Source organism: Populus trichocarpa, chromosome 8, assembly GCF_000002775.5.
Source record: "Populus trichocarpa isolate Nisqually-1 chromosome 8, P.trichocarpa_v4.1, whole genome shotgun sequence".
NCBI classification, from domain to species: Eukaryota; Viridiplantae; Streptophyta; class Magnoliopsida; order Malpighiales; family Salicaceae; genus Populus; species Populus trichocarpa.
This window is the reverse complement of record NC_037292.2, coordinates 12,896,638-12,910,243: the sequence shown is the minus strand read 5'-3', so window position 1 is coordinate 12,910,243 and position 13,606 is coordinate 12,896,638. Positions and strand designations below refer to the sequence as shown.

The 13,606-nt window shown below is 32.4% G+C and overlaps 2 protein-coding genes across 5 annotated transcripts; both read right to left on the bottom strand.

The window, feature by feature from the left end:
* Nucleotides 1-1,177: 1,177 nt before the first annotated feature.
* On the bottom strand, nucleotides 1,178-2,104 carry LOC7473209 (probable E3 ubiquitin-protein ligase XERICO). The gene has a single exon (XM_002311726.4). It carries the CDS (start codon nucleotides 1,746-1,748, stop codon nucleotides 1,329-1,331), a length of 420 nt encoding a protein of 139 aa, XP_002311762.2. The 5' UTR covers nucleotides 1,749-2,104; the 3' UTR covers nucleotides 1,178-1,328.
* Nucleotides 2,105-4,692: 2,588 nt separating this feature from the next.
* On the bottom strand, nucleotides 4,693-11,820 carry LOC7473208 (uncharacterized). 4 transcript variants are annotated; one of them, XM_002311725.4, is made up of 15 exons: nucleotides 11,508-11,820; nucleotides 10,608-10,727; nucleotides 10,351-10,462; nucleotides 10,038-10,172; nucleotides 7,673-7,777; nucleotides 6,805-6,888; nucleotides 6,609-6,724; nucleotides 6,368-6,469; nucleotides 6,161-6,274; nucleotides 5,919-5,975; nucleotides 5,739-5,805; nucleotides 5,571-5,624; nucleotides 5,388-5,462; nucleotides 5,245-5,280; nucleotides 4,693-5,005 (listed from the first exon to the last, which is right to left on the bottom strand). In XM_002311725.4, exons 2-15 carry the CDS (start codon nucleotides 10,625-10,627, stop codon nucleotides 4,892-4,894), a joined length of 1,191 nt encoding a protein of 396 aa, XP_002311761.2. In that variant the 5' UTR covers nucleotides 10,628-10,727; nucleotides 11,508-11,820; the 3' UTR covers nucleotides 4,693-4,891. The 4 variants fall into 4 exon arrangements, with proteins under 4 accessions (XP_002311761.2, XP_024461838.2, XP_052311480.1 ...); XM_024606070.2 differs by having other exon boundaries at nucleotides 11,570-11,763; XM_052455520.1 differs by lacking the exon at nucleotides 11,508-11,820 and adding an exon at nucleotides 10,921-11,061.
* Nucleotides 11,821-13,606: the final 1,786 nt, after the last annotated feature.

Sequence of the window (13,606 nt, the reverse complement as noted above, 5' to 3'; positions counted from 1 at the left end):
GTCAATTTTATTTTTTTTAATATTGAGTTGGTTAGAATTTAACTTTGTAATAAAGCTTAATTATGTGGGGAAAACATTGTAGCTTTGCTCATAAAACATTGTGGATTGCTACAATGTCTTTCCGCATGGTTTTTTGTTATAACTTTTTTCAAATTATCTTTTTTAATTTTATTTTTTTAATATTGAGTTGTTTGTAAATTATAATTACAAGTCATTACAAATAAGGCTAAATCATGTAAGGAAGCACTGTAGCTTTCATCACTAAACACTGTGAATTGCTACAGTGTTTCCAACATGATTTTTTTTCTTTTTTTAGTGTTTGTTTTGTTATTTTTTTTTCTAAAATTTTCTTTGTCGATTTTTTTTTTAATATTGAGCTGATTAAGAATTTAGCTTTGTAATTTTTTTCTTTAAAACACTGTGAATTGTTGCAGTGCTTTCCCATGTGATTTTTTTTATGATTTTTTTCAAAATTATCTTCGTCGATTTTTTTTTTAATATTGAGTTGGTTAAGAATTATAATTACAGTAAAACTAAATCATATGAGGAAAGCGTTGTAGTTTTTCTCACAAAACACTGTGGATTGCTACAATATTTATCTAAATGGTTTTTTATTTTATTTTATTGGGAAAAACGCTATAGTTTTCCTCACAAAACATTGTCAATTGCTACAACATTTTTTCTCATGGGTTTTTTTCCTTCCAAAATTATCTTTGTTGGTTTTTTTAAAAATATTAAGTTGGTAGAGAATTTAGCTTTGTAATTTTTTTTTCTTTTTATTAACTGAAAAGTTAAATCATGTGGCGAAAGTACTGTATTTTTCCTCACAAAACATGGTAAATTGCTACAAATCATTTTGTTTAGTCTCTAAGTTTTTGATCACCAACACAACTTTTTTTTTCGTCATGAAATATTTGCTTCATCATACCTTTAATTTTTATTACTTATCTAGCGCTGATTCACAATTATAACGCTATTAAGTGTATTTATTTTATAAGTCCGCGACAACGCGCGGGCATGTCATCTCGTATATATTAAAACTCGATCCAAAGTTAATCCTAGGTTTTCGATCTTTAAATTTTTCCACTTGGGAAAAGTAGCATGAACTGATTTCAACAAGGCATTTTGGCGAATAACTGTCTAAGATATGTATGAAATGCTTCAAACCCACTTGATTAAAAAAAATTTTGTTTTTGTTCTTATAAGTTCTAACAACATTCTAGCGTTGTGCATAAAGCAAGATCATAACAGCCCTTGTCTAATTTTGCTCAAAGTGATAACACAATATATATTCCTCAGAAATTCTAACACTCACGTAAGAAAAATATTTATGAATCTAATAAAATGATAGATCGACAAAGAGGGCAAGTAGCCTGTTTGTTATCAAACCACTTGTCTAAACAACCTCTGTGGAAGAAATGCTTGCAATGCAGCTCACTCACCTCTTCTTCAGCTTGAAATCCACACAGACACACACAACATTCCATTGCAGTACTAACCCTATAGCTTGTGCCATCATGATTCTGCTGCAAGCTCTTGAACTGGGTTATTGACATTCTTCTCTCTCTTGCATTTTCTTGTGGATGTCCATCTGGCTCTTCCTCGTAATTTGGAGGTGTCCAGTTAGCACCTGCCATCACTTGCAGCACTGACCTCACCGTGTTTTTCAGTAGAGCCACTAATAAGATTGTGTTCATGAGTAACTCTGGTAGCACTCCTGCTGCACCAGGGAAACTTGAGAGCCCCATAGCCCACAAAAGCAAAACAGAAGCGCTTCTGTAAATTATGGCGCTCAGTTGGAGCAAGAGGATATATATTGAGACCAGGCAATTCACCTCCACAGACCAAGCATAGATAAGAACTTGTCGTCCTTAAACTGGGCTGATCCTGGAGATAAATACATAGGCTCATCTTAGACCACCAGTACATGTTAGCCCTGGTTATAGCCATGATGAGCTACACGTGGCTACACGTGTAGGGTTTCTATAAGATACTGATTGATGGTTGATTGTATAGAGGGTAATTCTATACATGTAGTCCCTACAGTTTCAGTGTCTTTTCATACTAGCCCCTATATTCGAACGCTTGGGAAACCGGCCATCCATTTTCAGTGCTTGTAACAGAGTTAGGGCTTGATGGACTCTATTACTTAACTCAAATGCGCAAAGGGTAATGCCATAGTTGAGTAAAATAACGCTTGAAAACAAATAATTTCTTAAAATATATATATGATATTCTACTAAAAAAATAGATCAATTAATTTCTTAAAAACAATATACCTTGTGTTTTTTTTATAAAAAAATAAAAATTTAATTTAAAAAGAAGCTGCGATATTCGATGTTTTCACAACAAAAAATCTAACAAGGGAATAAAATAATTAAGTAAAATAAAAATCTAATAATTCATTTATCCTTATTGAACACGAAGCCAGCAAATACAAAGATGGCACAAACGTAAATAACAACAACAATAAAAGACAGTTTGATGTGACAAACATCATCTGTCATATTGGACTTGATGACAGTGGGATCTCCACTCAATTTCATAGCTTTTTTTTATTGGTATATATGGAGATTTTAAATTGTGGCGTCTGTGAATTATCCAGCTGCTATGACAACTTCTACAATGATAGAGAAAGGTTGAAATTTCTTATCAGTCCTTGTATTTTATGGAGTTTACATATCAGCACAAGACCTTAGGTCATCTTTTTATATTTTACTTGATTTAACCATTAATATCTCCTTTAACTCTTTGACTTTAACATAAGTTCTATATTTATTATTTCTATAATGTTATATTTAAATCCCAATTCAGGGTAATTCTATAATCTCGGTTTACAAATCTAAAAAATTAAAAAAATAAATTATTTTATTTATTTGTAATTAAACAAGTCATCCAAGATTTAAATTGTTTTTTAGCATGATTTAAACCAATAGCACTAACCTGTTAAAACAAATTTACTTAACAAATAGTAGTCAAGTATTAATCCTAAATTCATTATTTCAGGACCATAGAAAAAATAATTTCACTACACCAACAAATTCTTTAATACCTAAGGGATAATCTGACCAAAATTCAAAACTCGAGGGACCATTTTTAAGTAAATTAAACAATATGAGGCATGCAGAGATCGAAAATGGGGGAGGGGGGTATTTTTCCCAGGGAGAAAATGGGTCCGTTTTGATGAGTGACACGTGTCTTTAAGCTTTTTGTGGAGGGCCAAGAAGGTCTTGCCTGGTGGCAAGTTTAGAGACCTCTGAGTGTGTCCGGGTACTTGAACTGGGGCCCACGTTGATGCGTGACGGTACATACGATTGAGACTGACTGGATGTTGTCTGGTTATCTCTTTGGACGTTGGAGGTAACTTGGAGGGATATATCATACAAAATTTTAAAAAAATGATGAATTGACTAAGAAGCAAAAAAACAATTCGGTGTTATATCGTATATTTTTTAGATGTAACATTCTAACAGTGACATTTAATTAAATATTATATTTTTAAATTATAGTAAAATTATAATTGATATTATTATATTATATTATATTATTCATAACTGTTATATCAATTAAATTCATTACTAACTAGTCGATCACTATGTAATAATCATTTAAACTAATCAGTTAAAAATAACAAGAAAAATCATAAAAAATATTAAAAAAACAAAAATTCATGGTGATATTTTTTAAAACTAAAGATTTGATGGTCAAAGTAGTTATTTCATATATAATTATTATAAGAAAAACAACCTCTGAAAACTTTTATAAAAATCCAAGCACGATAAAAAATTATAACTTTTTTAAATCATCATTATAGTTTGGTTAAACCAGATCTTCTCTTGAGTCTAATCTTATCTCACTTATTTATAAATGCATTCATTAGGCCATCCACGTAATTTTTTTGGGGCATGTTATTATCTAATTATAGCAGATTCACATCTAACTGCTCAAAATCATTCATTATCGTAAGCCCGACTATATCATTGACACTCAAAATATAATTGAAAGAAAAGGTTTATTAAATTATGATTTTTGTGTGCATCAATCAACCGGTTCATACAATTGAATCAACTGATTGACCAATTGAGCTAGAAAATTAACGGTGATATTACATGTTAAGTTGTCGCGCTTCTAAAACATGATACATTTAAATGTTGCTATCTAGAAGCGTAACAACTATCGTGTCAAGCTTAAAAGCACAACAAAATATAAATGTTTTATTTCATTAAAAAAATTTCAAATGATATTATTTAGCTAAAAAATTTAATTTATCTTATCGGGCTTGGAATCACAACAAAATGAAAATGTGCTATTTCGTCAAAAAAAAATTTCAAATGATATTATTTAACCAAAAATTTTAATTTACTATATATATATATATATATAAACCCAACTTTGAGCTGATCGCAAACTATTTCAAACAACATTACTGCTGCAAGTGAAGTAAAACGATTATAAGCAGCTGGACGTGCACAAAAATTGCCCTCCCACAGACAGCACGGTTCAATCTTGCAGCTTATTTTCTACAGCGTTCAGGATCACCAAAAACATGAAAGCGAGGTTTCGTTACAGGGTGCCCAATTTTTTTGATATTGGCTATAGCCCTTGAAGAGGTGGAAAATTTATGTTGGTGCAGTACCAAAGCCCTTATTAATTCAAAACAGAGGTCCTACACCTTGACCATGATGGAGAAAATTTAAGAAACATGAAACTAACTTCTTTCTCCTGCACAACTCTACGAGTGTTTAGGATGTTTTTAAATTAACAAGTGAAAAATTGCGATTCACTAATACAAAAAAGCTGTCATACAGTGATGAATTCTACAGATTTGTATCAAACCTAGTCTGTGTAGTCGTTATGGTAGTGTACACTAAGCTTCTATACTTGCCCTTCTTTAGTGACCATTAGAATTGGAAGGATCAAGCCCTGCTGCCCTAAAATATGCATTTTCTGCACTGGTCAGCCGGGTCTGAAACATTGTCCACTCCTTCCTGCACCTCTCCCTTACCTGGGACCAGCAGAAAAAGTTAGCATGTATGATCAAAAGACCAGTTTGCTCTGGTTTTGTAGAGCAAATTTGGGAGACAGAAAGGTGAAAAAAGTACTCTTCGTCCTTTTGCATGATAACTCGACAACAGAATATTGAGCGTTTGGATGGTTAATAATAGCAAGGGATGCTGTATGATAACACGCAAACAAAATGAAATAAAATAAATTATACTGATAATGAAGAAACACTTTGCATACCCCTTGCCATGGTGCCTTTCCATTTTGTGACTCGCCCTAGAGAAGCAAAATAGTGGGGTAACTATTTCATTCCAGCATGTATTTGGAGTTTATAGTGGGGTTAAAACAGAGGAAATGAGCTGAGGCCAATCATATTCATTTACCTGGCTCCCAAGAGAGGGAACACCTTGATGAACAATCCACTGGGAATCTACAACTCCAATCTTTTCATGGGCAGGCTGTTTTTGAAAGAGAAATTTTAATTAAGGAGTTTCGTGTTGATGTTGCCAATAACAATTCAAAACACAGCAGAAATAGATCAATGAGGGCGGAAGTAGGTCAGCTACCTCTACACATTTTCTAAGAGCAAAATCAAGACCCCAACCATGGATCAAGTCATTCTGCAAATTCCATAATGCAGTCAAACTCTAGTGCCATATGCCATCAGAGAAAGGGTGAAGGAAACGGATTCTTAAAAGTGATAATGTGAGCAACAGTAGCACAACAATCAATACCTGAATCATATACCACACACAGCGCCAAGCATCTCGTGAAAACACTGGAGCCATGATTTCAACAAACCTAAATCCAGAAGAGGATAATCTCTTTAAGCTTTTACAGCACAGTCATATAAGGAACAAGAGAAGCAAGGCATAAAATAACAATAAAAAAGCAACAGTTAAAGATGTTCATACGCTGCACATGGTGGCAGATGTGGGTCGGTGCACCAGCCTGGTTTCTCATCCGTTATTCTAATATAAATTCATGGAAAGAGATAAAAGGGTTAGTTAATAAATCAATCACAACTCCATAACTGTTTTCCAAGATAATATTTGAATCAAATAAAATCAATCCTTAAAAAATGATATGGGCATTCCATAATTCTTTTTTTTTTTTTCAAAGAAAACTTTTATGGGGACTATTCCGTCATTCTTACTTGTGAACTTCACGGTCATCTCTTCTCTTTGTCATCTGCCATGTTAATCCTTTGCTAGGTTCCAAACCAGGCTGTGAAATCTCCAATCCATGCTTCTTCACTAGTTTTATATATCTTAGATAAAAGTGTGTACAAGAAACGTTGCAAAGTTTTTAGTATTGTGAACTAGCATAACCATAAAATAACTATTTTATATCCAACACCTACTCTTCTGCATTGAAATGCTCAACTCCCAGGTCTTCGTCCCAGATAAATATGTAATCATATCGTGCCACAATATCAGGATGTAAAAACCTCTTAGCATACCACCTAAGACAAAATTTCAGAGTTTAAAGTTACAAGCGTGGGTCAAATAAAGACTGAAGCGATGAGTTAAACTGTATTCTCCCCCACAGGATAGTGAAGGGGAACTTTAATCAGTGAGCTTCTGTTTTTAAATAGAACTCACCATTTAGTCTGTCTCCGGACACTCACGTGAATAGCACGCGTGGACCACTCAAATTCATCCCATTCAGCAATTCGTCCATCATAATGGAATAGAAGGATAGTAAAGTTCTCTGAAAACTGTGAGATAGAGACAAAGTTGTTCACATACTCATACAGGCTACCATGAGATAATAAATGAAACACCACACAGGACCAACCTTTTTAACACATGCATCAATATTCATTCTCTGATCGTAGCCAACAGTGAAGGTTACAAGATATTTTGGTGTGCTGGTCAAGTCCTGCAAAGGCAGCTTGATCAAATATATCAAAATTGCAATTCAAGAGTACCACACCACTACTATTGTTATTTCAGGATGATTACTCTGTTATTGTTATGAAGCAATGGTGGATGACGTTTGTTTCACAAAAGAATGAAGTCAACAAAAGTAAACAGTAGGCCACCTAGTCATCAACAATATCATTTAATGGGGCAATATTCTAGAGCATGACATTAACTACGTGAAAATAAGAAGAAAAAAAAAAAGAAAAGGGAAGATGAGAGGTAGAACACTTGCCCTCCCAGGTTTTCTTTAGAAATGGTATGTGTGGTAATAGTCAGCTTGTTGCTTCAATTCAGAGTTACGTGTTCACTTGAATAAAGATTTCATAAATTGCTATTCAGAATTTCTAATATCTAGCTTGACCTCAGCATATTCTCAAATTCCATTTTTCCATTGAAACTGTCTTAGGCAAGCAAACAATCCAGGGACAGCCTTCATTGGAATCACCCTTTCTTTTCTTTTCCTTTATTTTTTTATGGAGCGCAGTTACAATGTAACTATATTAAATGAAACATTTTCCAGCTAACTCCCTTTTCTTGACAATAAAATTAGCATGTACCATTTTAAAAGTTAACTAAAATTACAATCAACTGAATCACAACTGTTGAGTCATTCAAAACCAAAAGAGCAGCCTGTTCATTCTGCAGCTAGGCCAAGCTGGTATGCTATAGAGAATTGCATGTAGCATATGAGGAAGTTTAAAGTTGAATGTTGCATATAAGAGTGGTTGTAGAATGCTCACCTCATTGGGATTACCCCACAATCTGCGCAAATACAAGTCTGACTCAGCTGCAACAATTCTTGGTGGTAGTCGCTCAGCACCACGAGGATTTGAAGGGACCCAAATCTGTGAATAGAATAAGGCAAGCACAAGGTAAGAGTGTGAATATATTACTCGTGTTTTTCCATATACAAGGACAGTGTTATTCAAGTTATGCAAACATCATCTTAGACAAAAAAATCCATTTAGTAGGCAAAATTGCATATAATGGATCAAAAATAGCATACAACAGTTGTACCTATGTTGCTTGAACTTGGACAGTCAGATACAAGTCCATGTTCACATGGGGCTAAGTTCAGTGTTTTTTTTCTGTTTTTTTTTTTTCAAGTTCTTACTTATAATTAAAAGATCATACTGAACACTGAAGTATCAGCTCACGCTAATGAGTTTTGTGATAATACATTGTTCCACGGCAAAGGAAGTAAATATAATGCATGTAACCCAGCTACTAATACTAAATTGAAAATGCTCTTTAAACATCATAATATGGGTGCCTGTAAGAACCCACGTCATTTAAGTTAAAAGCGCACCCCGTTTTGCTCCAACAGAACTATAGATGTTGGAAACTTAATTACAAACACAAGTAGAAATCACAGATACATTCATTTTTATTTTAACATTTTCCCATACATTTGAAGGAGTGCAACTAAGTATCCAAGTCCATTTGTGTCCAGCATGAGAATATCACAGTGGCTTGAAAATGGTGTAACATGTTTTGTTTGGAGCTAGATGGTGGTTCAATGTTAGTTAAAATTTCAAACAAGGATGGAGCCTTTTTTCCTGATGTGATCAAGATGAACTTTGTATAATGGAAGCCTCAAACTGGGATTTTTTGTAGTCTCTTATACAACATTGAATTACAATCTTCATCAATGAACAAACAAGTTCATCTCTCTCTCTTATTTTGAACAAACATACAATTCTCTTATTCATGAAAGTGACATTTAAATTAAACTTTCTTGAGAAACTGAAGGCAAAGATAGACAGCATCTAAGTGCACTGATGTCATTTGTTTTGTTGCAAACAATAATATAGAGGAAGGAAAACTTTAGAACCAAGTGGTGATGTGTTATTAGGGGGACATTCTGATTTCACCAAATGATCCGCATATCTCAATAGGGGCAGGATTTTTTGGTTACTAAGCAGCGGTTCAAACTAGAGACCTCTTAGGGGAGGGGGGATATTAATGCCAACTGAGCTATGGCTCATTGGCAGGAACAGGGGAGTTTGAGTTGTATTTTTTTCACCTTACAAAAATTTAAGGTACAGGAGAATTTTTCACCAGTACTACAAATTGAAGGGAAAAAAAATTAACATGGTAGATTATATTACTAGTACGACAAATTGAAGGAAATAAAAAATTCCAGAAAACAAGAAAAGGAAAAGGTTTCAAAGACAGATGATGTGAGATATGGAAGACTAATCTTATTTTATTAATTTCTTTGATTAAAAAGGCAATTTCCCTTATTTCTATTTAAACAGGTTTATTCTTTTAGGTTCAAAATTTCCCCTGGTTACCTGCCACCTAATATATAAATTCTTTTTACTACAAATCCTTGAATAATAGTAGGGAAATATTTACCGAGAAGAAAAATAATGCAATTTACTTGATGTCAAACCAAGACAAGAGCTTCGTATACCCTCATGGTTATATACGGTATGGGGAGAAAAATTCAAAGGAAAAATGTTAAGGGGGTAAGATTACTACGAGTGTAAAAAGATGAGGTATTAAGGATGTCTGGTAAGAGTTGAAAGTAATTGGGAGTAATAATTTATCCCAATAGAAATCATATCAAAATTTAAATTAATTATTAAAATAATATATATTTGTGGTTCAAAGTGAGAAGTGTAAGAAAAAAAATAGTATTAAATTCAAAATAAAAGGCAGGGAAGGCATAAAAACCAAAACGTTTTCCTCCCTACAAATTCCTTTACTCCTCCCCTTGTAAGCTTAACATTTAACCCTTTTTTTAAAATTCAATTTCACCTCCTTGATATTTTCATCTACCCCACAAATTACGAAGTATGTCAAATACAAGGAGGTGAAAAGTTACAAGGTTACAAGGGTAACATTTAGTCCTTATAACTTGCTCACCATTTATCCCCATACCAAACATATCCTAAAGTGCAAAGGGTATTGCTTAGAAGGTACCGATTAGGCTCCGTGTATTTTTTTTGGTGGAAGAGAAGCTCTAACTTTCATGGATCTTGTAGTGAACATGTAGAGAAAGGTCCATTAAGTGCCTTAATGGCACCAAAACTTCAAGACAAAGAAATTCAGTATCTGACAGTTTAACGATGTTAGGATTCAGGAAAGGAAGCATACCTTTGATGTATTGTTCAAATTTGGTGCTTGCATTGAACCACTATTGTTACCCTTAGAAGACCGAGTGTTTTGAGGTGTGAGGCCCTCTTTGTACGAGATATCAATGGAAGGAATGAAGTTGGGTGAGATATTCAGCTGCCAAAATTTAGAGACAACATAAAATGTTCTATAAAGTAACTAAAAGAAAGCATCTAAACTAAATAGGATACTCATCCACATAATGTGAACAAAAAAACACACCAAAAAAAAATGGAAAGGAAAAGAAAGGAAAAATCATACAGGAAAGAGAAAAGGCACTTCTAAATTTGCATACCTTAGTCAATGACAAGGTCGGAAAAGATACTCCTATCAAGAAACCAAAAGCTACTCCAAGAAAGGTCGTTAAGATTATCTTAATGGTCTCATTTGGTTTTCTACCAGCAGCACTGCAAAAAACAAAATGCAAATATTTCATTGATAAAGCTGTGACAAATCTAGACCCAATAAAGATTTGTCTAAAGGACAGAAAATAAAACACAGGCATAAAAAGAATGAGCTCTTCCTAAAAAACCAAAACTATCAGATATGAACCTGCGCGAAAAGATTCCCATTATATTTACAATTTCTGGACTGTATCGTCGACAAGAAATTAAAATCAAAATGTAGCAAGAGAGGGGTCTGCCAGCTTATGAGGTCAAAGGAATGCCAAACCTGATGTAAATCAAACAACAAAAAACAAAAATCAGTCTACACCAATAACTTCAAAAATCAAGGTGAAAATTTTAAATGATAGCCACAGCACTATTTTTATTTTTATTTTTCTAAATGCCATCACATGATAATTCTGTCACAAATTAAAAAGCAAAGAGTAAAAGAATCGCCAGGAAACAGAACTAAAGAGAGCCTTCAACGTCTCCTTCCCAGAAGCAATTCACTCACTGAGGATTTTACTTGTGGATAACCTCACTCACTACATCTCAAGTGAATCCAGACTTGTTGAACTTATAATGCAAAACAACTAGCTATGAAAAAAACCTTGATAAACAAACAAACAAATAAATAAATAAAAGCACGTTATCCTCCCCTCTTAAACTGCCTAGAATTTGGTTAACTTACCTCTATTATCGGTAATCCCATTGCCTGTTTTGACTAACAACATCTAAAACTTACTCTTCTTAAAATAAATTACACAATAATTATTTGAATTAAGACAAAAATAACAACAACTGCAGTTGCGTAGATTCAAAGATAGAGAAGGAAACGACCGGAAACATAAACCAAACGTTAAAGTTAGCTGCTCTTAGGAATTTGATTCAATTCAATAAAACATAAATTTACTACAACTTGCTTGATATTATCAATAAAAAAAATCAGAAAGAAAATCCTCAATCAAAGCTAAATACCTATTTACTTCTTTAAACTGATGCAATAAATAAAAAATAATAATTAGAAATTGCGCAGAGAGGAGAAGTAAAGAGAGCAAAAACGCACATGAAAAGAGGTGAGACAGCAGATTGTTAATGGACGAGAGAGAGAGAGAGAGAGAGATCAACTGAAATGGAAAGTGTAGAAGAAATCCCGAGTTCCTCTGAGAATTGAAATGAAGAAAACTCTGTGATCGCCTCCGCTAGCGACCTGCCTTCTCCAGCTCAAGAAACAGACGTAAAACGCCAAGAGATTTCATTAATCCTTAAATAGAGTAATTATCAGATTGTTAACAGATAAAAAATAAAATAAAAAAAGGAAGAGAGACGGAGACGGAGGTCGATAAATACTATGAAAATACGTTTTCTGTCGAGTAAAAAAAAAATATTGTTTAATTCACACACACTTGAATACCAAGGGGCTATTAATTTTTTCCTCTCCCATAGTAAGTCAAAATCAGATTTTATTCCCAAAAAAGTAATTATATGTAACATAATTAAACTGATGTAATAGGGGATTTGCGTTATACTCTAATGATAATCCAAATTAATTATGTCATATTAAATAATAAAAAAAAAAACTCTCATACCATATTAAAAATTACGTTATTTACAATAATATTAGAGGTATTTATAATGAACAGATAATTAATTACAAGAATGTGCTTTAAATTTTGTGGAAAATATCTTCAACATTCTTTTTTATTTCTCAACAAAATAAAAATAAAAATTAATTTGAAAAGGCTTAAGCTCAGTTTTAATTTTTATTTTATTTTTTTGTCATTTGTTATTGGCACCATCTTAAGTGATTAATCTAATAATTAAAGAGGTATGGCCCCTCCTTTAATTTATTTAACTCAAGCATTAAAGCGAGAATTTATTAAATTATTCATCAGATTTTAAAAAACAAAGTATAGGCACTTTTAATATTTTTTTTATTTAAAAGTAAGGTTATCCTCATTTCAATTATCCAGCTAGGTATATTTCTAGTTGGATTATAAATAAATTATTCATAATTGAATAGATATATTTACAAAGAATTTTATTTTATTTTATTTTCTTAGGATATTAGCCCTTGGTTGGTATAAAATGATAGTTTGAGTATTCAAATCCCTTCTCGCCGTGCTTTGCAGGAAGATGTCCCTTCGACTCGGTCTCCCATTCAACATCAGTGTCAAGGAATCAGGATCCAGGGCCATGGCCATAACACTCAAAAGACGTTAGCTGTGGACAAGGATTTATTTTTTATTTTAAATTAATTTTTTGATGTTTTTAAATTAAAAATAAATTTTAAAAAATAAAAAATATTTCTAAATAAAAAATATTTTTAAAAATAAATCTTTAAAAACAGCTTTAAAAATACAATCGACCTCGTAAAAAAAATAAAAAAATATATAATTTTCGTGAGTTGCGCCTATCACAATCAAACCTCGCTTTTCACCGAGTAAAGACAATTGTGGAAATAGCTAGGAGCCGCCCAGCAAGCAAGGACCAGAGGACCGGACCCATTTAAATTAATTCAAGGACTTTGATGTCCCACATGGAACGATGGCTTGTTAATGCGTGGATGTAAGGTTTAAGTTTTGTGACCTAACAACAAAGTCGGTCAACAAAAAACAACTTGTTGGTTCTTCAATTTGCCATCTACAAAATAAGAGAGTAAACTGTAGGCATCAATGATATGATGGGCCAAACTAAAACCTAAATTTATGTGCCCGTTTCTCCACGTAGCATTAGGCAATTATTTGACTTGAAATTTTTTTATTTTTTTTCAAGTCAAACACAATTTTAAATTAAACATAATTTTAATAATACTACATTAAAAAGCTATTTGAAAATGTATTTGTAATAATATTTTTTAAAAAAATTAAAATTAATATTTTATTATTATTTTGATACGATGATATCAAAAAAAAATAAAAAAATAAAAAAATATTATTTTAATATATTTCTAAGTAAAAAATAATTTCAAACACACTTTTTAATCATGAGATTTTTTTTCTTTAACTATCCTGTCTTTTTTGGAGGTGTTTAGAAATGTAATTGCGGTTATTTTTTAAAATATTTTTTATTTTAAAATATTTTAAATATATATATATTTTTAATATTAATATATTAAAATAATATAAAAATACCAAATTCAGTTGATCAAAAAACAACTTGTAA

Coding starts and splice junctions, on each gene's coding strand:
- LOC7473209 (XM_002311726.4), bottom strand. CDS start 1,748: ATGGGGCTCTCAAGTTTCCCTGGTGCAGCAGGAGTGCTACCAGAGTTA.
- LOC7473208 (XM_002311725.4), bottom strand. CDS start 10,627: ATGGGAATCTTTTCGCGCAG. Junction 6,889..7,672: donor TGTGGGGTAATCCCAATGAG/GTGAGCATTCTA, acceptor CTGCCTTTGCAG/GACTTGACCAGCACACCAAA. Junction 5,625..5,738: donor GTGTGTGGTATATGATTCAG/GTATTGATTGTT, acceptor TGGAATTTGCAG/AATGACTTGATCCATGGTTG.